Raw genomic sequence first — 25,588 nt, 5'->3', positions numbered from 1 at the left:
TCCACCTCTGGATGTTTCTACTCCACTGCCGTTCAGCCCCCTCATGCTGGTGTGTAGTTGTGTCTCCTTGTCGTGTTTCAGGTGTTTTCTGTTTCTGTTTTCAGTTCCATCAAAAAGACTTTTTCCACCTAAATCTCTCAAATGATTCAATTTTCTAAATTTCTCTCCCATGAATCGTGTCACGACCCCTCAGATTTATCTTGTGACCCTTTGGAGGGGCTCGAACCCTGGGTTGGGAACCACTCGACTAAACTAGTTAGCTGTACATACTGGGAAGTAGTTAGCAGTAGCAGCTACAACAATAAAATTCTGCTAATATATTCACTTTAATCCGTATTAATATTATTTATTATGATATATAAGTTGGTTTTCTGTAAAACAAGTACTTTTACTTTTAAAACTACATGTACACAGAGGCATGTGTGTATAGCTTTAAGACAGACATATCCTTTAAAGGAGCAATTTGTAAGCTTTGCTACTGCTACATAGCTAACATTAGCATTAGCATCTGCTTACTTACCAATCAAACTTCTTTCCTTTACTCACCAACAGCTGTCTGCAGAGGTGGACGAGAAACACTAATGTTAACTCTTGTCTCTATCACGTCTTTTCTTCTACTGGAGTTAGCATGCTAACCAGCTAGCGACTGTAGCGTCCAGTCTGCCCTGAAGACGTAGCACCGCTCGGAGGACCTATTATAACCTCTTAAACACAATAGACAATATTGTATTTTATTTTTCTCTCAAATATCAACTCGTCGTGAATTTACTTTGCGGTTTGACTCTGCAGGTTATCAGTGCCCATAACCTGCCCAAGCCTCAGGGATCGGGGGCCAAGGGCGAGGTCATTGACCCGTATGTGGTTCTGGAGCTGCACGGTGTCCCAGCTGACTGCGCCGAACAGCGGACGCGCACCGCGGCTCAGAACCAGGACGACCCGCTGTTCGACGAGACCTTTGAGTTTCAAGTAAGACCCTTTACTCCTCTGTATAGACTCTCACAGCCGGTGATGGTTTGTCTATTTATAACCGCCATTATTTCCATTATAACTTTATTGATATTGTGAAACTTGGCAAATGTAAACATAAGCTCCAGTTTCAAGTGCAGTTCAGTTTTGGCGACTAAGTTCTGATATAAAGTATTGAATGATAGAAAATAAGGATCCATCACAAGTTGGTTCATATCCTGGACACATGACGGTTTTTGTTAGTGCAGCTCTGCTTCGTTTAAAACTGCCTTGTGTTTAAACATGCACCTGATTAAGTTAATTAACAGAGAATATTAAAAATAAATGCCTCATGTTTGGCAAATTATTAAAATTCAGTCGCATTTTTAAGTCACGAATTATAATATAATAATTATAATAATATAATAATATTATAATAATTATATGTTCCAGTCACCAAATAAGTCCTGACCTATTTATCTCCCTTACACGATGGCCTTTTAGCAATAAAAATGATAAATATCTGTATTGACATCTGTGATTCTGGTCCTGCTCTTACCTGCTGTCGTGGTATCACCTGCTGCAGCAGGTGGATTTGGGTTGTGTTTCCTGAGTTCCTCATGGAGATCCAGAGTCATGAAAAAGATAATATCCTCCACACACTTAACAGGACAAACTCCAAGTTCCTTTTATCAATTAATATTATATGTCAGACACGGACATCCTACTCATTATACTGCGCACAAAATAAAATCTTGAAAATGGGTTAAGTGTTTAAAGGGTTGCGTTCACTCGGGTATGTTTTAATAGTGGGAAAAGCAATAGCCTGTTTAAGCCATTTACATAACAGCTGCATGACAGCTCCTCATAATAATCCTGTTTACTGACTGAAAATATTGTTTCAATTTTCTTTTTTTAATCTAAGTTGTTTGTTTGGAGATTTTCTCTAAAGAAAAACAAGCTGAGAACTCAGGACGGCCTCCGAGGTCTCCTCCAATATCAATATAATATATACACATAAAAAAGGAACACAGTAGTTGATGCATTTGTTTTGCTGAAGCGTATTTTAGATGACGTTATTGAATCCTGCATTAATCTGCCGCGGCACAGACTCTGTTTTTATTGCATAAAATTGTGTTTTAATGTGCATTTATGAAAACGAAAGAGGAAAATGTCAACAACATAAAAGAGGCTTATGTGATTTTGGAGAAGTCTCTCCGTCTGACTCTGCGTCTGTCTGGTTTGCACCTGCATGAAAATAGAGCCCGAGGTGCTTCATTGAAGGTGATGGGGGGGGGTCAGGACCATCAGGATTTAAATGAGGTGCTCCCATGAATAGACTTACATCTGCACTGAATTTATTATAGGAGATGGGATTTGATGCCCGCGGTGTTGCTGATTTGGCTTCTTTTACCCCTCGCTGACAGACTCCTGTGTTATTGTGGCTGAGCCGTGATGACAAGCCGTCACAACTGATATGTTGTCTGCGGTCACATCAACTCTGATGAGTGTGTGTGTGTGTGTGTGTGTGTGTGACATAATGCACCTTCACAAACGTCGCAATAAGACTTGTGTGACACCTGTAATCAAAAGAATATCTGACTGATTACATCGGCTCGTTGCAGGAGGCAGACATAAGGTTTGAATGCATCATTAGACCGTGTGACACTAATGTAACCACTGCCACTCTGCAATAAGGGAATCAATGATGTAATTATTTCATATTTTATAATATAACTCGATGTTCAGGCTTTTAATACCAAAGAAGAAGAGTGATGCAGTTTTACCTTTTTATTAAAAGCTCTAACAACTGACTTGAAACAAACTGTGAACACAACAAACAACATGTTGTGACGGTAAAATCACACGGACCGACAGGTGATTCGTTTGTTTGACAGGTTGTCAACAATGCTCAGACGTGTGGGGGAGGGGGGAGGATCAAAACAAATGTCATTCTGGTGACTGACAGGAAATGGTGCTGCACATCACGGCTGCTAATGGCTTTTCTTCTGTGGCGCACGCCAACGAGCTCACGAAGAAACACTTTATCAAGATCTATGATGTCTGCAGCCGGACCTCATCCATCATCAACACTGACAGACACGGCAAATGTTGCTGTCAAAAAGAGTTTCATAGATGATAGAGTGTCGCAGGAATGAGTCCTAAAGCCCGGAAATTAACCTAGTTAGCATTTAAGCACTTCCTGTTCCTGTTTTTTTAATGTGTTTTTGGTTTGATTAGCTCAAGACATTTTCACATTTTATTCTGGACATAAAATTCATCAGTAAATACCCCAGTCCTGATTTCTTTAAGCTTTAAGCTGAAGATATGTTTGTGGTTATAAGAACCAAAAACCATCTCAGTGTAGTTTTACATCTCCTCTCTCAGGCTTCTCTCTGGAGCTCTAGTAACAACAGGTCGGTGAGCCAATCAGAAGAGAGGAGGCTCTGAGCCTCTCTTCTGATTGGCTGACTGTTTTCTGAGTCATCCAATAAAAGATAAAGCAGATTTCAGGTAAAAACACTCAGAGAAACCAAATCCTGCAAGGTTTGGATGGTGGGTCCAGGTGGGCGGGGCTTGGTGACTGCTTTGTTGTGACATCACAAAGTTCCAGAAGTCCTGACGGCTGGTTTTAAGGCTCAGTTTCTGAATACAGGCTGTGTGCATTCTCTGTGGACTGAGGCTTTGATACTTTCACAGTATTAATATAGAAGCTAGAGCTGATCTATAATCACACTACACATGGACACAGACCTTTACACTGGAGGAGCTTTAATGAAACTCTGGACTCTCATTAGCCTTGAGGATTTTAACCTGAGGCTGAGTGGAGAACTGGAGGGCCGTGCACGCATATAAGGAAACACATATGTAATAAAAACAGGAGTGTAAATACAGCGGCGCACAATCAGACTCAGGCTCAGTCGAGGTCACGCTGTTTGGTTAAGTGTTTGTATCGGCCTGTTGAGGCAGGCGCTCATAAATCTTAATCATTTGTCCTGCGGGCTCTGACACAGTGACCAAGCTCAAATGCTGGGAAGCCACATCAGCACACACTTCCTCGACATACACACGCACGCACACACACACACTGGATGTAGTTATCCTCCGAAGCCCTGGTGAAAACTGCTGCCTCAGCCGTCTGCACTCATGAGTGTGTTCACAGTAACGTGGGTGTGACAGCAGATTGAGAGACATGATGGATGATCATCTACAGTAAAGAGGAAATCTGGGGAAAAGATCTGGGGTTAGCTGCTATGCTAGCATAACACACCTTCTGTCTTTGACTGAACTGTCAGCAGTCAAGTTGCATTGTGGGTAATGTAAATTTTCTTGTAATTTTTTTATTTTATTGAACAGTAACATGACATAAATAACCAGTGGACAATATAATACACACACATCAAACTTTAACACACTAGGTTACACTAAACAAACCAAAAAACACAAACACATAACATTAAAAAACATGTTGTTTTGTCCTGAGCCAGAAATATTGAAATCAGTTAAAGTGTTTTTATGATCAGCCGAGGTTTTTTGGAAAATTAAGAGCGATTAGGATAAAGAGTGAATGTCTGAACTGGGCTTATGTAGATGTTTTCTCTTTTGCAAGCTTGTATTACGTAACATTCATTTCATTTTATCCATTCACTGTTTGGTCACACAGTAAAATAAGAAATGATCTGTAGCCAGAGGAAAACAGCATCATTTATCATACTGGATCATGACTTGACTCTAACAATTCCAGATGTTAGGATGTGGGAGATTCAGTCTGAGATAGTGTCCTGTGCCTTTTTGTCTCATCTGAAGAAGAAGAAGAGGAAGAAGAATTGAATTAACTGTCACAGAGCTGCTCTGCTTTGCCACAGGGCTGCTGCAGAAAAATTGAGAAAGAGTGCAGAGAGAGACCAGAGTCATGACACACACACATGCACACACACACACACACACACACACACACACACACACACACACACACACACATGCACAGTCTGCTGGAGCTGTCTGTCTGGCGTGCCCATGCATGAAACTTCAGCTTTTCTCCCCAACACTCACTCACAGCTCATGGGAGTGGAGACACATTAACACACACACACACACACACACACACACACACACACACACACACACACACACACACACACACACACACACACACACACACACACACACAGACGGGGTGTATAGTATATTCTTTATAATAGTGCAGTCCAGGCCTAAGGGGTTTAGTCCAGTCCTCGTTCAGTCAGTGTGACATGTTCTCTGCTCCTCCATCCATCACCGGCCTTCTTCTACAACACTACAACACACTCACATATTATTGAAACACTGACATTAACGTGGCCCTGCATGTCACTGAAGGTGTGTGTGTGTGTGTGTGTGTGTGTGTGCGTGTGCGTGTTGAAGCATAACACTGATTGAAATCTTTAAAACCGGGTCACCAATATTGAGTTTTGATAATAAAAAGAATAAAAAACAAAAAGCTAAGCGAGCTGCTAAAACAGCTGTAGTGTTTAGGAGTACATTTGTGGAAGCTATTTTCAGCTTTCACATTTGGAGCGTTGGTGAGTGTGGGATTAAAAAATAAACCACAGGATCTGTGTTAATCGCTGATCTTTGAGTCAATGTTTTAATAGTTTTTGAACAACAGCGACAGAGGAGTAAACTATCACACAGACCTTGTTACTCGGATAAATGATTCTTTTTTATTGTATAATTTGTTGATAATAAGAAAATATATCTCTAGCTTCAGTGTGTCTGCACAGTGTATGGTAGTCCTATATGAACAGGAGCGTATCTTTCTAAATGCCATTTCCTACCTCAGCGTCAGACCTGCAGTCCCTCTGGCTGTGTCCCAGTTCAGGAGCTGCCTCCTCCTTTCAGGTTTTGCACTTCAGGACCAAAAACCTCTTTACAGGTCGACAGGGTTCTGTTCTCTGAGGACGCAGCCGAGAGACGGCGCCGTCCTCGGCCTTAAATTTCTGAGGATGCGTCCGAGGTGTTCTTCGCCGCCCCGAGAGTGACCTGTCACTTGTTTAATGGTGCGTTCAGGCGCAATGGTGAAAGAAGCATTGGTACATCTTCACAAAAAGGCTACCCTTAAAAGGGATTTATGAATGGTTTATAACTAGTTATTAATTAGCTTGTCAAAACTAAATCATATATAAGCTGTTTATAACACATTAGATAAAAAGGGCAGCAGTGACCTGTTGCTTGCCAAATAGTGAGCCCACATTCCTCTCTACTGTTCAGCCTCATGTCTGTTCATCATCAGCGTCTGTTCCTGCTGGTTCATCACGTGTTTGTTCAGTTACTAACGATGAACCAGCGTCTCCATCTTAATAGTCAAAACGTTTCATCTGGCAGATCAAATTACAGCAGATCACATGATCAAATCACGTGACCAGATTCTTCCTGTTTACCTCGGCATGCTCTGAGCAGCTGTCCTCACTGTTATCACAGCTGGTGATCAGATATGAACATTCAAATGCTTGGTCTCTTCTTTAGGACTTTATCATCCAGGTGTAACACAGGTGTGAACCTTCCTTCACCTGGTGAACTGCTCATCCATTCTTTGTCCCACCGCCTCTGATTCTCCCTCCTCCACCTTCACGTTTCCTCATCTCATTTTTACAACCATGTATTCATCAGTTACTGACAGTCATAACTAATAACATGGAGCCTTTCTGTAAAGTGTAAAACACATGATCATTTATTAATCAGTTACTTTGAGGCTCCTTTTACCAGTTATAACTATATTTAGTAAGATTAATGAGTAATAAGTATTAACTTGATCTCGCCAAATAGTGAGCCTGAATAATGTATGAAAACTGTGTTATAACTTGTTTATTTATGATTTATAAATGAATAACCTAATTATAAACCATTTATAAATCCTTTATAAGGATCGTCTTATTGTGAAGGGTAAAGTACTTTAGTAAAAACAGCTCTACAGTAACTTAAAAATTAAAAGTTCAGAATTCGAAATTCTTCTTAAGTTCAGAAGTGTTGTCAAAAAAACCTTAAGTATGGGAAATAAAAGTACTCATTGTTTTCCTGTTGTTATATAGCCTATAATATTATTGGATTCCTTGTTATGTAATGTGTTTTCACTGTGCCTGTAAACCATTGACCCCGTAATGATCTGGCCCACGGTCGAACCTAAAATCTAAACCAGGTTTTGGTGCTGGAGCGAAACAGCCTGAACACGTGGGCAGGAACTTTGTAATAGTGACAACTGCTAGGTTGGTTATGCAGCTGCTAATCTGCTGCTCTGAAGCATTAATGAAACGGGTACATGCACCTGCAGCCTTCAGTGTGTGAGCTAACGTAACGCCTCAGTCCAGGAGAAGGCCGCGCTGCGTCCTCTCTGCAGGACGTGTCCTTCGAAGGCGCCGGTCCCTGAATGAGGATCCGGCCGCTGAGGTTGATGATTATAAATCCTGTCCTGCTGTTGTTTTTGTTGTCGCCTTCAACAAGTGATGTTTTCACCACAGGGTGGAACAAAAAGAGTTTCCTTCCCCTCGTTTCCCTCAGAACATTTATAACAGCGGACGTCTAAATGAAACAGATGTGACAGATTCAGACACATGCAAACTGTAATCTCAATATTCAGGAGGGAATCAATGTCTCAACTGTGCTGCTGGAGTTTATGTCCTTCTGACACACACACACACACACACACACACACGCACATACACACACACACACACGCACATACACACACACACACACACGCACACACACACACACGCACACATATATATACTGGCTTGAGGCAAATTTATTTTCATTCCGTTTGAAATGATAAATTGATGTTGTTGCTTTCTGCTATAAACTGGACACAGACATCCATCTATGTGTGTGTGCACGTGCATCTATGTGTGTGTGCACGTCCATCTATGTGTGTGTGCACGTGCATCTATGCGTGTGCATGTGTGTGTCGGGCTTTGTGAAGACAAAAACAGAGACATTAGCTGATAAATTGTAATTTGTTTACTGTCTGAATATGCAGACACACACTCCCAGCTTCATTCGGCCTCCCACTTACTCTGCATTTGTGTGTGTGTGTGTGTGTGTGTGTGTGTGTGTGTGTGTGTGTGTGTGTGTGTGTGTGTGTGTGTGTGTGTGTGCACTCTGTGCTGACATGTACAGGTGTTTACAGCCTTATTAGCCGAGGGGAAGGTCCGGCTCTCTGAAGGTGTGATCTGAAACGTCCTCTCTGCAGCAGCAGGACGCTTCTTTCTTTGTAGCATGTAATTAACATTAATGCTGAGCCTGAACGGCTCCGTGAGTGACACTAAAACCAGGAATCGCTGTTTGAACTCCGCAGCTGAATATTGTGACTAATTGATCATCTTTCGCTGTTGTAAACATTTAATGAAGTGCATCTTTTCTCCCTCCTTACAGCAGCTGACTAAATGATTCTAAATCAAGAGCAGATGAATAATGTAGACACGCATTTAAACGCCGTCTGAGCATCGGCGCCTCCTCAGGTGACAAAACATTAAACTTTCAGATGCCTGGATAATCAAACAGGGCTGCGTTCATTCTAGTGAATGCAGTTTAGCGCTGTGCATTCTGAGATGTAAATAACAGGTTTGATTGTCTAAGGAATAAGTAATTAAGACGGAAAGCAGGTTGTGTTCAGCAGCGCGGTGCTGAGCCGCCGAGCTGTAAACCTTGTTGCATTCTGTGCAGATAATTGAACTGTTAACATGGAGGGAATTTAAAGGTGCTCTGATCAATGTTCTTGTCGTTACAACAAATGCAGTAAAGTTGGACATTTTAACATGGAAGTCTTTGGGGATTCAGATCAGCCTCAAGTGGCCATTAGAGGAACTGCAGTTTTCCACACTCCGAGTGTTGTCTTCATTTTTCAGTTTACCGCCTGGTTTTTCTCTCCAAAGGAAACAGCAGTTGACAAAATAATCTCACCTCTTAGTGCCTTATAATCATACGACACGATCTTATTTGTTATGGATTTCTAGATAAGTTTCACAATCTCTGCTTTTACCGTCACGTGATCATCAGCTCAGTGGTTCTTGCTCTTTCACTTACAGATTTCATTTCATCTTTAAAGCCTGAATCTGCATCACATGAGTAGAGCTGTTTGTTTTCAACATGTTGTGTCTTGTTCCTTCTTTACAAACATGATGTGACAGAAAATCAGCTTCTGATGAGAAAGAGAAAGTGTGATCAGAATCATGTTCAGTATAATTCAGTATAAAAACCTCAGTCTTCCGAGGCGGCTGCAGTGAGCGCTGTGCGTTGGCCGGGGTTTTGTTGTTGTCCCGGTGCGCAGCAGCACGAGTCGATCTCATCTCCTTTGTCCCGTGTCCAGGTGAACATGCCGGAGCTGGCCTTGCTGCGCTTCGTGGTGTTGGATGACGACTACATCGGAGACGACTTCATCGGCCAGTACAGCGTGGCCTTTGAGTGCCTTCAGCCCGGCTACCGTAATGTGCCCCTGCTGGGCCTGGCGGGAGACCCCTTACCCCACACCAGCCTGTTCGTCCACGTGGCGGTCACCAACAGGCGAGGAGGCGGGAAGGCCCAGCGACGAGGCCTGTCGGTGAGGAGGGTGGGGAGGCGGGGGCGGGAGTACGTCACGCTGAGGCACACCGGCATCAAGGTGGTGGATGAGAGCTTCAAACCGGCCAGCGCCCCCCTGAAGGAGGCGACAGACCTGCGGGAGGATGCTCAGGTGAGATGGGAAATGGGTTGCAGTGATGAAATAAGTCTTAAAGCACAAATCAACACTGAAAATAACACTAACTCCCAGCGGTTTAAAGCCGCCAGGCCACAAACACGGTTTTAGTTTCATGTGTTAAGACTCCTCCGCTCCAAGACTGTTTCCTTTTCATAAGACTTTATATTTCTACTTCACCACAGTTCAGAGGATTTCACTTCTCACTCCGCGACAGTAGTCTGACAGTTTTTAGTCACTAATGACTTTCCACGTTTAGATTTTTGCAGACAAAACATATAAGGAGATTAAAACTACTCATACGGGTTTATACAAGTGGAGCCAATTAGATTAATTGATCAGATGATTGACGGAAATGGTTCCAGCTTCACAGATTTTCTTTTTGAAAAATTCAAATTCAATTTGAAATAATTTTGAAGTGTGGACCGTCTCTCTGCATTTAGTACTTTTACTTTTTAATACTTTATGTACTTTAAGTTTATTGTCCTACCGAAGCCTGGAAAGCCTTTTTTTTATTTGCCAGGATCATTTTTCCAAGTTTTGTTTTCTTTCTTTCCTCCCAGAAAAAAGAATCACTTGCCTCTCGGGGGCTGTTTAAACAGATGAAAAGAAATACTTAGAAAAATTATCCTGGCAAAAAAAAGAAGAAAAAGAAAAAGGAATTGTCCTGATTACACTTACGTAGGACTTTTATTTCTGAATGAGTATTTAGACATAGTGTGTGTCGTGGTCTTTGCTTTCTGTATGGACAGGAAAATAAAACATCAACCACAATAATGAATCCCTCCCCTTCTCCTCATGCGTCCGGCCCTGGGGGAAGCGGCCCAGTGTCCTGGATAATCCACAGACCACCTTCTCCACCGTTTTCATTTAGGATGTTTTATTTTACTTTCCGTGAGGATTTTGGATTATCCAGAGTAACCAGGACACTGTTCCTGGAAGGAGATGTTAAGAGAGATTTAAATTTTTCATTGTCAGTGCTCGAGCTGCACAAACACAGTTCAGTTCACCTTTAGGATATCTCAAAACCTAAACTCCCTGCACCACAAGAGACGAGGGAGAATCTGCTTTTCTGTTATTTTATTTGAAGTGATCCTCTAAGATTCACCAAAATAAAACCACCAAACACTCTGTGACACTTTGTGTTTAATTGGCTTATGTGGCAAACTCCCTCCAGGCAGGTTGACGGAAATGCTCACATCAGATCAGGTGTCACTCAGCTTTTGTATTTTTAGGCCGTGGTGATAAGATGTCTGGTTATTGGAGTGGCTTACATGACAGCGCTGAAATCAGACTCTACCTAAGACTCCTCTGTCCGATGAATAAGCGAGCGAGAGGGAGGAGGAGGAGGAGGAGGAGGAGGAAGAGAGGCAGTGACAAAGGAAGAGTCAGTAAGAAGAGTGGAGGAGGATTATAAAGCATCTATAAAAAAACAGCAAAAATAGAACCTGGTCACACGGCGCCCACCAGCTTATCCCTGAATACAAACATGTATGGGTGGGCGATGTGAATAGATTCCTCTTTTGCGGAATATCTGTAGGCCTATATGTCATGATATAAATATACACTGTGTAGCCAAAAGTATGTGGACACCCTTGGCCTTTTTCCTGTGTGAAGATGACAGTGTCTGTGTGCAGAAAGCCCAGGTCCACAGAACTTATCACCCAGCGTCGCCGCTGCTCTTGTCCTGCAGCGAGGATGCTACAGCTGCAGGTTAGATTAATAGTTTGACAGTTTTGTATATATTCACTATCTTGATGAGCATTAGCTGATCGATGCCACTGAGTGTTAAGCATAGAGCTGGAATGAGGACGTGGTTAGCTTAGCTTAGCTTAGCATAAAGTCTGGAAGCGGGGGGAAACAGTTAGCCTCACTTTCTCCAAACAGATTATAGCATCATTTCATGCCCAATTAATGTTCAACAGGTGCAATGAGTGTAACTGTCCATGTAGTTATGACCATGTAGTGTAAATTCATGGATCAAATCAGTGGTCCCTAACCTCGAGGTCGTGACCCCAACAGAGGGTCACAAGATGATTTTCAAGGTAGTAGATTCTGCTTCTGCTTCATGTTTGACTTTTCTGTAATCTTTAATTATTTTCTAGTGAAATACTGTGTGTGGATCTTATGCAAACATAAGTTTAAACTGCTTTACAAAGGCATTGGAAATACATTAAAAATAGAACATTAAGATGACATTAAAATTAAAAAAGCATTTAAAAACAATAAAAACGAATTTAAATATATTAAAATAGAAATATTTAAATACATAAGATCAGGTAGGAAACCACTTTGATAAGGTTGGTAATGATCCTTCAAGCACAATATACTGTGTTATTTCTTGCATAACGTGGGGTCACTAGACATTAAGAGTTCACACACAAACAGGTCGGGAACCACTGGATTAAATCACCAAAAGGTGAATTCAGTCAGTGGAAAATTGAAGGTATTCCATGACTCTGATGCAACAATCCTGTAATTCCTCTGACGCCCTGCTCATTCATCTGCTAAATATCCTACAGTGGCTGAATGGCCTCCTCAGTTTAAACCGTAAAGTAAAATCTCTGTCAGGAGATAAATCCCTGTCGTCTCACGTATCACCCAACCCTGAACCAATCCCTCCCGATAGCTCTGTCAGACACACTCACACACACACACACACACACACACACACACACACACACACACACACACACACACACACAGAGACGCTGTTCGCTCATTCACAAACGGCTTTTAATCTGCCTGCTTCTATCTCACTGTCCTTTCCCTCCGACATGAACTCTCTCCTCCTCTCTGTCTCTCTGCCATGAGTCCAGCTGTGGACTCATCTGCCACGGTCAGTTATTATACATCATGCCTGTATTACTGTATGTCTCTCTCTTTCTCTCACACACACACACACACACACACACACAACACACACACACACACACACACTCACACTTCCACACAGGTGGGGCATGATAATCGCGAGTCCAGCTGGGGCTCTGCCAGGTGGCAAATAGCATCCAGTCAGACAGCAGAGGTTTTTCTATTCTGGTGCTTGAATGTGCAGAAATAAATCTTTCACCTTCATTATGACGCGACCCAAAATGGCATTTCAGAAGATTAACACATGACTCTTATTTTATTTTTTTTTTTTTGTCCCTGTCAGATCTGCTAACCAACCCGGTTCTGCTTCCTGACACACACCTGCTGCAGCTGAAAAACACTCTAAACGCTATGATTTTTTTTTTCCAGTCCAGATTTATGCCATATTGTCTTCTCTTTTGCCAAATGCGCTTAAGCTAAGGCTGATTTCACTGGATTAAAAGCAGCAATGACTGCCATATTGATTTAATTCACAAGAGAGACAGCAGATGACAGGGGAAAAGAGGGGGGAAGAGTGTGTGTGTGTGTGTGTGTGTGTGTGTGTGTGTGTGTGTGAGGAGTTTAAAGGGTGTGTCCCCCTTTCTGACCTTTCCCAGCTTAGTCTTACAGCCGGAACTGTACATCTGATCTAATTCTATTTTCCCCTCTCCTCTTCTTTCTCCTCATCTGTCTTTTGCTTTCACACTGTTTCCAGAGCACCACCGCCAGTTTCAAAGAGCAGTGTGGGCTCCCCACGGTGGCCAAACTCAAGCAGTGCATCCAGAGCCTGGCCACCAGGCTGCAGAGCCCCGAGGGCACCATGGGGGCCAGTATGGTGCTGAAGGACGGCTACCCGTGTCTGGAGGCTCTGGTCAACCTGTCCGAGCCGACACGCAAACTGCTCGCCGCCTACGACACGGTCAGTGCACAAACCTGCAGCCTCTGTTTCCCCTCCTTGATAAGAAACCAAGTTCTGGCTTTGGTATTTTGAGAGATTAAGTTTCCTACAGTCTACAGTCTGACCCTCTAATCTCTCTAAAAGTAAAGAATTAATGCTCTTCTTCAGCAAATGTATTCATTCGTGTCTTGTGTAAAGTTTTAGAGAAAGTTTTTGTCAACAAACCAACAATGAGTTTTATCCTACTAACAGGAATTGTCTGTTTATTCTCAAAGCCTGATATGATCTGTGCCACGGAGCTTCACTGTTGTCCAGAAACTATTAAAAACACATCAATGTGTGCACGCCGTTCTGAAAACAGTTCCCAACAAATGCACAGTTTTCTCCTGTTTCAGTGGCGTTTGCTAAAAACTACAATTTCCAGCAGTTTTAGAAAAGCCATGAGCCTTTTCTGTCTTTTAATGGGATTTGTTGACAGTAAGAACAATAATTAGCCTAATGTTAACAACCATGACCATAAAGACCATAAACGCTAACATCTGCATGCTAACGTTCTCATGCTGTAGCTTCACTATATTGTTTCTACACATTATTATTCGCCATGTATTCGCTATCTTGGCAAGTTAGCATGCTAACATTTGCGTATTAGCTCTCATAAAGTGGCTAACAATCTTTTTGTGTTTACTTTGAAATTAAAACAAATTACATTTACTCAAATACAGTTTTGAGGCAGGCTACTTACCTACTTATATACGTCTACCTCTCTCCACCTTATGTTGCCACATTAAACTACGCAACAGCGCAGGAAGTGACCATCTACGAAAGCAGAGTGGTTTTAAGTCTTCAAGGTTTTATAGAGGGATTTAGATGTTGCTCAGTTAGCATTGAGGTATTTTTTTAAGCTAGCTTTGGCCAGATGATGGGGCATTTTTCTGGCGTGGCAGTGCTGCTTTTACTTATATCAATGACTTGCATCCTTCCTCCACTGTTCATTAGCTTCGTTTACTCATGAGCCGGATGCTTTTTCTCAAGTTTGAGTTTTAGATTAGTCACAGATTTATTGCATCAGTAAGTTTTTCAAAGTTTTTATTTTTGCTCTCTGATACATCATGCTGCATTACTGAGTGTAAACACACACACACACACACACACACACACACACACACACACACATGCAATCACAGTGTCCTGAAGCATTAAATATGCATAAAGACACTTTGAGATGACATGTGTGAAACAGTCACCCACACTTCTCCTCACCGAGCGTGCACACACACACATACACACAAACACACACACACACAAACACACACCCTGACCGCCAGCTGCGTCTCCTCCTACTCGATCTCCTCTTGCATCAGATCAGGACGAATCTCTCCCACCTGTTTCAGCTGCTCAGCCATTACACCTACACACACCTCGGCACACAGAGTGCTTCTTGCCCCCTCTAACCATCACTGTGTGTTTATGTGTGTCAGTGGAGCTGACGATGTCTGAGTGGGAATCCTGCAAATGTGCGCCCAGCAGGTCAGTGTCATGGAGCCACAGTTGGCGCGATCTCCAGTTGTACATCACAACTCTTCAGGCTTTCTGGGCACACACACACACACACACACACACACACACACACACACACACACACACACACACACACGGCTTAGTCATCACACACTCATCCTCCTCCCTTTGCTGCCTTGCAGCCAGTATTCTGTCCTTCTCCTTCTGCCTTCCGTCATTCTCCACAGATTTAAAACAAACCTTGTGCTTTGTGTTGCTTTCCAACTCGGAGCATCTGAACCGATCCCACTTGTCCTTTTGATTTCACTTAAATGCTAACTAAGCTAACTAAGCTAACCAAATGTTACTCTATTACTCTCGTGTAGACCAACCCAGATGTTAGCGTGACCTTGGTTTACTGCAGAAAATAAACTCTGTGACAAACAGAAGTTCACGATACTTCAGTGTGAATGGTTGTATGTATATATGTGTCATTGATAGACTGGCAAATTGTCAGTGGTGTGCACCACCTCACCCAGTGGATGCTGGGATACTCAATAATCCAAACAGTTTCCTCTCAAAGTGTTGGATTGATTGACTTTTTGTTTCAGCTGTGATGTATTTCATGGAGGCAGCATTTCCCTCAGTTTCAACCTGTCATATTTTTGGAAACATCATTACTCCTTGTACCAGCTGAAATAAAGTTTCATGTTGCGTAAGTTAAACACAAACATTTTGTTCCCGTCTGTCCAGATGATCGCCGCCCAGAAACAGCTGATCGAGAACGCAGATGCCGTTCAGGAGAGGATCGCCCAGGTGCAGAGAGAAGGTACAGGGAGCGATGGATGAACGGCTGGACGGTTGCTGACACGAAAACAGTTTTGATGAGCACTCATGAATAAAACAACTGCAGTTCAGGATCGACCCAAACCCTAAAAAAAAAAATCACCAAATGAGCAAGTCTGAGTTGAACATCAAACGGCTAAACTTAATGAGGGTGACTCCACGGAGAACGGGTCTGTCAGTAAACAACATTACAAGTGGATATACAGTAGTTGCAGGAGATTCTGACACTCCCAGATGTTTGTTAGTGTGGATTTCTAATTCGCAAAAAAACCAACGTCACTCTCATTTTTCTGCTTTTGGAAACGAGGATCCGTTGAGATGCACGTTTCCAAAACATCTCCACCAAGTTTATCTGCTTCAAATGTTGTTCTGCACTCGTAACACGCTGCAGCCCTGTGTTACATTAATAATTTGGATTTTCTAAACTGTGTCAGGTGTAATGCAGCAGCTGTGACAGCTGTGCAGCGAGCGTTTACAGTGAAAAGACAGGCGTCTACACAACCATACCAGTGTATTTTTAGACTCACTGCCTCAGAGAACTCGTGACCTTTAACTGACAATGCAAATGTCACGAGGGATGGAACTTTAGTTTTGTGTTAATATGTAAATCTACTATCTCACAACATAACCACCAGAAAGATGCAGCTGACACTTGCCACTGGACATTGTGTGTTAGTCACAAAAATATTCCAAGCGAACAGTTATATTTTGCATGAATTTGAATTATTGATTCCCACCCACCACTGTCAGCTGATGCGCCGCTCCTGTTTGTGCTCTGCAGGCATGGACTTCCACGAGGACCTCTCTCGGCACGGCGAGAAGGAGGGACTGAAGGGACGCAAGCTCAGCAAAGCTGTGGAGAGTTTCACCTGGAACATCACTGTCCTCAAGGTAGTGGAAGGCAACAACATAATGATATCAAAGCTTCCTTCTGCTTCATCAGAATTCATAAATCAGGCTGCAAATTTTCTTCTTCTTCTGTGTTTTATTTGAAGTGTTGATCCATCAGAAGATATAAAAACCATCTCAGTGTAGTTTTACATCTCCTCTCTCAGGCTTCTCTCTGGAGCTCTAGTAACAACAGGTCAGTGAGCCAATCAGAAGAGAGGAGGCTCTGAGCCTCTCTTCTGATTGGCTGACGGTTTTCTGAGTGATCCAATAAAAATATAGCAGATTTCAGGTAAAAACACTCAGAGAAACCAAATCCTGCAAGGTTTGGATGGTGGGTCCAGGTGGGCGGGGCTTGGTGACTGCTTTGTTGTGACATCACAAAGTTCCAGAAGTCCTGACGGCTGGTTTTAAGGCTCAGTTTCTGAATACAGGCTGTGTGCATTTCTCTGTGGACTGAGGCTTTGATACTTTCACAGTATTAATATAGAAGCTAGAGCTGATCTATAATCACACTACACATGGACACAGACCTTTAGACTGGATGGGACCTTAAAAAAGAATAAATTAATGCAGAACTTTACGCAAATGTCACTGATGTCATCACAGTTTATGTGACATCATTGTTTATGTCAAGTAACATGTAAACATGTAAAAAAACCTAAACGTTAACCCTCCACTTCCTTCAGTCCTGATTGTTCTGGTTTTCCAGCCTGTAAATCTGCTTTCACCAGCCTCGTTTCCCGCCGCGGCAGAAAGCTGTTTTTGGTGAAGAAATTCTGTTCGCTGTCTCTCCAGCACAAAACAATAGAAAGACAAAGTTAGTGACCAGCTGGTCAACATAGTGGAGGATTTAGCAGCTAAATAACCAGCTATTTCCATCACAAGCTGGAGGAAGCCAAAAACAGAGCTGAAAGGAGAGGGAGTATTGGACTTGTATTTGTCAAGTGTGTAGAAACTGATGTTCTGCTGCCCCCGAGTGGCCAAAAAACTCAATTAATGCAGCTTTTAATCAATTGCTAAAGAGTTTTGCCTTTCTTCTGCCACATCCCCGGAGGTGTCACGCTAAAGCAAGACGCCTCAGATAATAACAGGCTGTAACACTGAATTAAAAGCTGAATTTCTATCCTCTGTTGTACTTGGAGTTCACTGCTGTGCACACATGAATCAGAGGAATGTTTGTCTCTGTGGCTGCAGGGTCAGAGCGACCTGTTACGGGGAGCTAAGATGGACTCCCTGGATGCCCTGAGGCAGCTGGCTCTGGCCTGTGAAGCCTGTGGATTCACCTCCTCCTCCTCGTCCACCAACTCCTCGTCCTCCGCCTTCTCCGCCGCCGAGCTGCACTACTCCTCCCACCCGCTGTCCGTCCGCCGCAGCAGCACACACGGCAACGGACGCATTTGACATCCCACCCGCCCGCCCTCCTCCACCCCCCCCCACCCCCACCCCCCGGGTCCAGCACGCTGCCAAAGATGAAAAGGGAGTGGACAGAGTAATTACAGAGGATAACAGAGATGAGGAGATATGAGAGTGAGACAGTGTGGGGGTGAAAGGCACCAGAGGAGGCAGAGGAGTCTCATTCTGGCAGAGTGTATCCCTTTATTCAGTGCAGTGTCTAGACTAGCCTGGACCAGAGCAGTATATCTGTTAAAGCCTTACGGTGAGTTCATCAGTTTATCACTGAGGGTCCAGCCTGCAGAGAAACTTTTCATGAATGTCGTAACTCTGTTCTGGGAAAAGCGAGGAGCGACGCTCCACTCGGGTCCTTGAACTTGTGGCAGCTCCTCCTGCTTAATTTTCCGAAAGTAATGTACGTGACTCAACGTTGTAACTCAGCAGGTTTCCCTCATTAGAGAGGAGATCACAGACACCTGAATAATTTGTGATAATGGGGCTGTCGCCGAGCTGATGTTCACAGCCCGGTGGTGTTTTAGAGGTGGGGAGGAGAGGATGTAGAGCTGATGGGACAGTTATTATTCTGCCTCAGCATCTCAGCTCGTCCCTTGGGAAGATAACAAGTGTGTGTGTGTGTGTGTGTGTGTGTGTGTGTGTGTGTGTGTGTGTGTGTGTGTGTGTGTGTGTGTGTGTGTGTGTGCAATGCTGCAAATGGTGGAAAGGGAAATGTGCTATAAGAGATTGTGACCCACAAAAAACCCCCCCCAAAAAAAACATACTTTTTTAAAACTCTTTGTTTTAGATTTAACTGCAGCTAATGGAACTAAACTTTTACGTTAACTTAATGTAAAAAATAAACAGTCCTCCTGGAACTAAAGGAGTAGACAAAGCTTTTAATTAACTTAGGACAACAGCTTTACAGGAAATGATTGACAGTTCTCAACACCAGATGAATTGGCTGAACGCGGCCTTCAAACTTGGAAAAAGTTTCTGAAGGAATTTGAGGCAAAGAAGTAGAAAAATATCAAGTTCTTAATGAGGTTTGGGAGCTTGGAGAACGTGGAAAGTCCAACGCATTGAATTATTTGTCTGATTTATCTAATTAACTGTGTCAGCTCTCTTGGTGGATATTTCCAGATTTCAGTTTCATAACAAAAACTAAGGCTCCTGAGCAGCTTCCTGGTTGTTTGAGGCCTCTGCACTCGAATAACGTCACCGATTAATTGCATCAGATTTTGAGAATATGCATCGTTTCTTAACTTTAACTAGAGCACATAAAAATCCTCTTGCACCTCTGAGTGTGCACACGTTTCCTCCTCTAACTGCTATAGTCATGTACTGTGTGAAACACTGACACACACACACACACACACACACACACACACACACACACACACACAGGTCCTTGTTATCTCCCCTCTGATTGCCTGTGAGCCTGTCATGTTCACTTGGGGAGGGGACGGCTGAAACGCGAGGTGTAGTGGAGAGGAGACGCGGTAATTGGAGAAGTTGTGGATGTGTGTTGATACTGCACGTCTGCTGTAGTACATGTGTGGATCACATAACCTCCTCGCTGTACCGACATGCGGGGTAATGAACGCTTTGAGTCTGTATATGTGTGTGTGTGTGTGTGTGTGTGTGTGTGTGGGAACAACAGATTCCTGCAGCCTTGATGATGAAGTTCACTGTATTGATGTAGCAATAATAATAGTGGTGAGTCACAACAAAGTCAGTGAGGCTGTGTAACCCAGTGTGTGCTGACTGAAGGACTGAAAACAACGTAACTAACTTAATAACTCAGTGATGCTTAGAAACGTTATTTGAAAAACTACAAAAATGGTGTCCCAGCAGGTGCTACTGATCACAACTCATAATTGTTGCTTACCTGTCAGTGATGGCTTTCCTCTCAGCCTTTTTGAGGGTGACTGCGTGTTTCTTCTTTAACACAGGAAAACACCTGATGCTTCTTTCTCCTTCTAACTGAGCTTTTGCGCTCGTATTTCTTGTGGCTCGTGTTTCTGCATTTGAAACAGACTTGACACAGGACTGAGATCACCAGACTAGAGAAATCTACGGTGGCCCTGAGAGCTCAAAGCGCTGACACTTAGGAAAACACATGCAAAGACACAAACGCGCTGCAAAATTCAGTCCTACAACACATCTCACTGTTGCTATCAGAATTACATAAATAAGTGAATAACTTAAAAAGAAGGAAGTGATGAACCTGCTGGGACACACAACGCTTTTAACTTCAAAAGTCACAGTTGATCAACAAAGTCCCAGCAGGGTTCATCACTTTTTAGTGTCCCCTGGAAACGCCTACGTTGTGTTGTAGGACTGAATTTGTAATGCGTTTTTTAAATTTTATTTGCATGTGTTGTGTGATTTTTTTTTTATCGCAGCGCACGTGTTATCAAATTGATGAAGATGTTTTCTGAATTTGCAGCGTGTTTGTGTGTTTTGTTAAGTCGCAGTGTTTTGAGCTCTCAGGGCCACCGTAGAAACACCTCCGTCAGTGTGATCACACGTCACTATTTCTCCAGTGTTGGTGATTTTCATGCTTTAGTTGAAGAATTACATTTTGTAAAATACAAGAGATACAAGGTTTGATGTCATTGAAAAAAATAAAAATAAAGAGCAAGTAAGTTGTATTTGTAATCTGGTGCACCACAGGAACTATTTAACTGGCTGACACATTTAATTCCACTTCATCTGCTGCAGGCGACGACGCAAAGTGTTTGAACAAAGCAAGTCGAGGGGGGAGCTTTCTGAAAATGAGACATTTTGAATGTTCATGCTGCCCTTTTGAGGGGGGCGGGAGGGCGGAGCGATCGGAGACGAGGATCACAGCTAAATGGCATTTTGCGGCAGACAGGATGTAATGAGGAGCCCTGAAACACAGGCGGTGACTCTGGGGTTTGATAACTTGCGCTTGTGCAGGACTACTGTTTGTTCTGAATGACATCCCACATTTTTATACACACTTTTTATTGCCTTTCATTCACACACCACATTCCTTTCTTTCTGTAATAACATTAACCTCCACCTTCCTCCATCCTGGTGTTCCTGCTGCTCCTCTGGAGGCTCCAGGTGGGGAGCGCCCGAGCTGATGGCACTGAGTCACAGCCACAGGAGGAGGCTAACCTGATAACATTTCCATGTGTGTGTTTGTTTGTGTGTGTGTGGGTGTGTGTGAGAGAGAGAGAGAGAGAGTGAGAGAGAAGGCATATGCTTCTAAAAGTAGAAGACATATTGGAGAGAGAGAGAGAGCAAAGGTTGAAGGATAGAAGAAGAAGAGAGTGATATTGGATTAACTTTTGGTTACATGTGTGGTTGGGTGAGCACACCTGCAGAGCTTCATAATTGGCTGTGAGCAATAGACAGAGTGACAGCACCTGCTGTTTGGGTCTATTAATAACGTTGTGACTCACGGGAGGCTTTGGGATGTGTGTATCTGCTGGTGCGCTTGTGTCTGTCATGATACCACGCTGCCCTAATTCCTGGCCCGATGATGCAAACCGGTTCTCCTGCTCACACAGTCATTGCCAAAACTACTTGCCATATTTCCTCTTAAATGCGCCGAAGCAGACGGGGGCTTCAGGATCTTTGTTCTGTTTTGTTTTTTGGAAGTGCTCCACTGCCCCCGAGAGACGTGCTCAGTAATCTAAAAACTACAGATTTCATAAGATCATAAGATCTGCTTACCTGCAGGGAGGATGCCTCCGCATTAATGATGCATCAGCTCCAGTAAAACAAACCACGGTGTTAGCTTTCTGTGTTCCGGTTTACACGCCTGCTATGACATGGGAAATGCAAGTGGGTCAAAGAGCGAGCAGGCGATGTGGGATTTACTTTACCTGAGGACATGTGCAAAGATGGTGGTCACAGGGTTTATCTTTGTGGGTGAACATGGGTCAGGTTTCAGTAATTAGGTCACCTCTGGTTAAAGTTGAAGCTCGTCCTCAGAATAATTCATCAGGCATATACTGTATTTACATGACATCGACATGTGATCACAGAGAAAAAAAATGGCAGCTCGTTATTTAAGTGGAGACCGACCTTTGCAGTGTGTGTCAGGAAGATACAGCACCTGAGCCACCACACGTGTAGCTGGATGATCCATGAGGACCATACCTGTGTTTTTGCATGATTTAACCCACTTACTTTGAATCGGTTACTGTAGACGTGCAATAGAAGAAACACACCATTGTATCTGAAAATGTATAGACTGAATGTGCTTTTATACCTTCCAGGCAGCTATTGGTTTCAGTTAATGTCAGTGTTGTAGGGAAGTCCGCCTGCGGAGACTTGCTTGGGATAAATCCATTTCAGTGAACATCCTGCGTTGGTTTTATTTTTATTCAGGAAGTTACAATATCATATTGTGACGATGCAAATGAAGACGCAGATGGACCTGCAGCTGAATTTTTGTGATAAACACTTCCCTTTTTAAAAGCCTTTTTAATGCAAGAAGCTACCGAGCTCACATTATCCTTCTCACTGTGTATGTTTTTTTTGCTTATTATTTGTTGTCTGGGGTTTGGATTTCTGACAATGGAGCTCATCAGTGCGACGCTGTAAAGTAGAACCAACTCTGTCTGAGCTTCCCAGCAGCTCAACATTTCCCCCCACAGCAGCAGATTTTACAGCACAATGATAATATAACTTTTATAAGAATAAAACTGTGCGTGATGTTCACAGCGATGGATCACCCGTCTCAAGAAAGCTTCAAGTCCCTAAATGTTGCAACAGTCAGCAGCGGTTTGTGGAAAATGAACTGAACTTGCAGAAACACCAGTATGACCCTTTAAACATTTAGACATAAATAAACATTTTAGGTACAAAGCTTTTTTCCTTTCCTCTCCGCGCCTCTCTCACACTCTGCTTCATATGTCACTGCACTTTGCTTCTTCAAGACACTTTACCTGATGATATGTTCATTTTGCAGTACTGAAAAATGTCGTGTTTACCTCTGCAGAAGGCACTGCGGTCAGCCACTCACTTACAGTGCTTTACTATGATGTTCAGTATATCGTATCTCATTTGTAGCCCAATGCTGCGCCCTGATCTCTGAAGTGTGGACTGAGCTACTTCCCTTTATGCCCTTTAAAGTGGGACAGATCTGATCAATGTTCCTCACTGTGATTGCATTTTCAGTTCGGAGTGTGAAGGATGAGGATGAGTGGGAGACTGATCCACGCTCGTGAGCAGGGTGTCGCATTGAGGTTGCACTGTATCTCTGTTACCCACATGTCTTAACCTAGAGCTGTATCTCTCTGTGCTCTTCAGTGTGTGTGTGTGTGTGTGTGTGATGTTACTTAACTTCGCAGTGATCAATTAGTGCTTAACATTCATTTGAATAATTGGAGAGTTGTTTATACCTGCCATAGTGATGTGGGCAAAGTTGTGTCTTTGGAAATGTGTAAAGGTATTTTAGGTTTCTATATTACCCGTGGCATCTGCAGTGTCTGTGTTGGCCTGTGTCTACACCGCTGACCTTTAATCCAGTGTTGTTTCCTCAACTGTTCTGACAGTCACTGTATGTTTTTGTAAAATACAAAAGAAAAAAAAAAGACCAGAGGAAGAAAAATATTTATTGAAGTGTGTTTTAAAAACCATAAATAAATATAATTAATTAAATGGACCTTGCTTTTATTTTGAAAAGCTACTGTGTTTTCTATCTTACAAGTAATCAAATATAACAAGAGTATGTATCCCAGACTAAATAAAGTTATCTTTTCCTGACCAAACTCTTTGTGTTGCCTGTACTTTATCTATCTATCTATCTATCTATCTATCTATCTATCTATCTATCTATCTATCTATCTATCTATCTATCTATCTATCTATAAAGTTTGATATGATATTCATACAGTTACTAGTTTACAGTATTAGGTAGTTTTTCCTGGGTGTACCTAATAAACTGGCAATTGAGTATAAAAGCAGTGGTGGAATGTTACTAAATGCATTTAATACTTAATACTGTACTTAAGCACTTTTTAAGGTAAAAAGTAATAGAATTAATAAATGAATAAATAAAGACTGAAAATGATTAAATTATTATTAAAATAGTTGGTGAGAAGTTTTCTGTTGAGTTGTTGAAGATCTAATCTTGTCATAGATATTATTATAGATTAAGCTATTTTGAAGTATATGAATTTAGTTAAAATCTCCAACTTAATAATACAATACAACAATTAAATAAATAATTGTCAAAATATTTATGAAAAGGCATTTCTTCTTTTATCTCATATGAAGAAGAATTTTGATACTGATATATTTTGATAATAATACTTTTCAATGTAGGAGTTTAACTGAGGGATTCTCCGGAAATGACACAAATCTTTTCTTTAAAAAAGGATCGACACTCTGTTGGTCTCGTTGAACTCTATAAATAAATACACGGTCCACTCGAGGTCCTGTAATGATGTGACAGAGTGATGTTTCTCACGCTTCACAAACGATCTTTGGTTGCGTACAACCACAGGCCCGCGCGGGAGTGCCCCCGAAACAGCCCATGTCATCATGTGAGGAGTTAACGTTAATTAGCATCCGTTAATAAGCTTCTGCTGTCGGTTAAGTTTGTTATTTTACCCGGTGAAGTATTTTTTCTTTGGTCTTTATTTAAAAAAAAAAAAAAAAGACCGAGGAGAGGAAAGGCTATACATTTAGGAGATTCGTTAACCTCGAACCCTAATCCGGGTACTTTGCCGAGCGGGAACCATGGATTAAAAATGGCCGAGTTTGGGAGATCCTCACTTTTGGTAAAACCAGATGGAGGCAGTGATGCGGCAAAATGGATACCAACTGCCGTGAAACCCCACAGAAGAAGAAGAAGGAGAAGGTCCTCACCCAGGTTAGTCAGAATTATTTAGATTGAAAACATAGAGCAATAGTAAAAATATTACCCAGACTATCACAATTATGTATTTCTTAGTTCAATTTAACCTATACCTGCCTGTTCAGTAACATTTGGCTAGCTGTGTTTTGGCGGGAGTTCACTCTCACTTATTCAGCCTATGTTATCAGTAAAATTGAATACTACAACAGGACTCAACGTTGTATAAAGTTATTGTTGTGAACCCTTCTTGGACTTAGCTTTGTCTTGTCTATTTAGCATGATTTGTACAATAAAAACACAGACACACATTCACTTTATTTTTTGGATAGAGCATATGTAGTTGTGTGTGGCAACAGTTTCCCTGTGTAAGGAGACTATTGTTATCTAAGAACTAAGCTAACTTTCAGTTTGAGTTGTTTAGATTATCTGGCTGTGTTGGCTGCTAACTCTACCTCTCTTGCTGTTGCCATCTACCTATAATAGGCTATGTGGTGTATTTACATTGGTATAGATTGAGAATTGCGTTCTTGTTTTGGCTGATCTTAATTTCTCTAGGTTGTTGTCTGTTATGTGCATTATAATGCCTCAATTCTACTTGTTGTGTTGGGGTAGGTTGTTGCCATTGTTTTGGGGATTTCCTTCTGACTAACTGTGACCAGGACGTTGTTCTTCTAATGTAGTTTAACAATTTTAGGATAACATGCTGTTATCAGGATAA

General features: G+C 42.3%; 1 protein-coding gene across 1 annotated transcript in view; it reads left to right on the top strand.

The window, feature by feature from the left end:
• The window catches only part of plcl1 (phospholipase C like 1), a 91,240-nt gene extending 67,461 nt beyond the window's left edge, over positions 1-23,779 (top strand). Inside the window, exons 7-12 of the mRNA XM_056389059.1 lie at positions 790-966; positions 9,287-9,649; positions 13,221-13,424; positions 15,654-15,729; positions 16,528-16,637; positions 17,832-23,779. Of these exons, the coding sequence (XP_056245034.1) occupies positions 790-966; positions 9,287-9,649; positions 13,221-13,424; positions 15,654-15,729; positions 16,528-16,637; positions 17,832-18,038 (1,137 nt within the window). The 3' untranslated portion in view covers positions 18,039-23,779. The remainder of the gene's footprint in view (positions 1-789; positions 967-9,286; positions 9,650-13,220; positions 13,425-15,653; positions 15,730-16,527; positions 16,638-17,831) is intronic.
• Positions 23,780-25,588: the final 1,809 nt, after the last annotated feature.

This window comes from Seriola aureovittata, chromosome 11 (assembly GCF_021018895.1).
Source record: "Seriola aureovittata isolate HTS-2021-v1 ecotype China chromosome 11, ASM2101889v1, whole genome shotgun sequence".
Lineage (NCBI taxonomy): Eukaryota > Metazoa > Chordata > Actinopteri > Carangiformes > Carangidae > Seriola > Seriola aureovittata.
The sequence above is the reverse complement of the archived record's forward strand: the minus strand, read 5'-3'. Positions and strand labels throughout refer to the sequence as shown.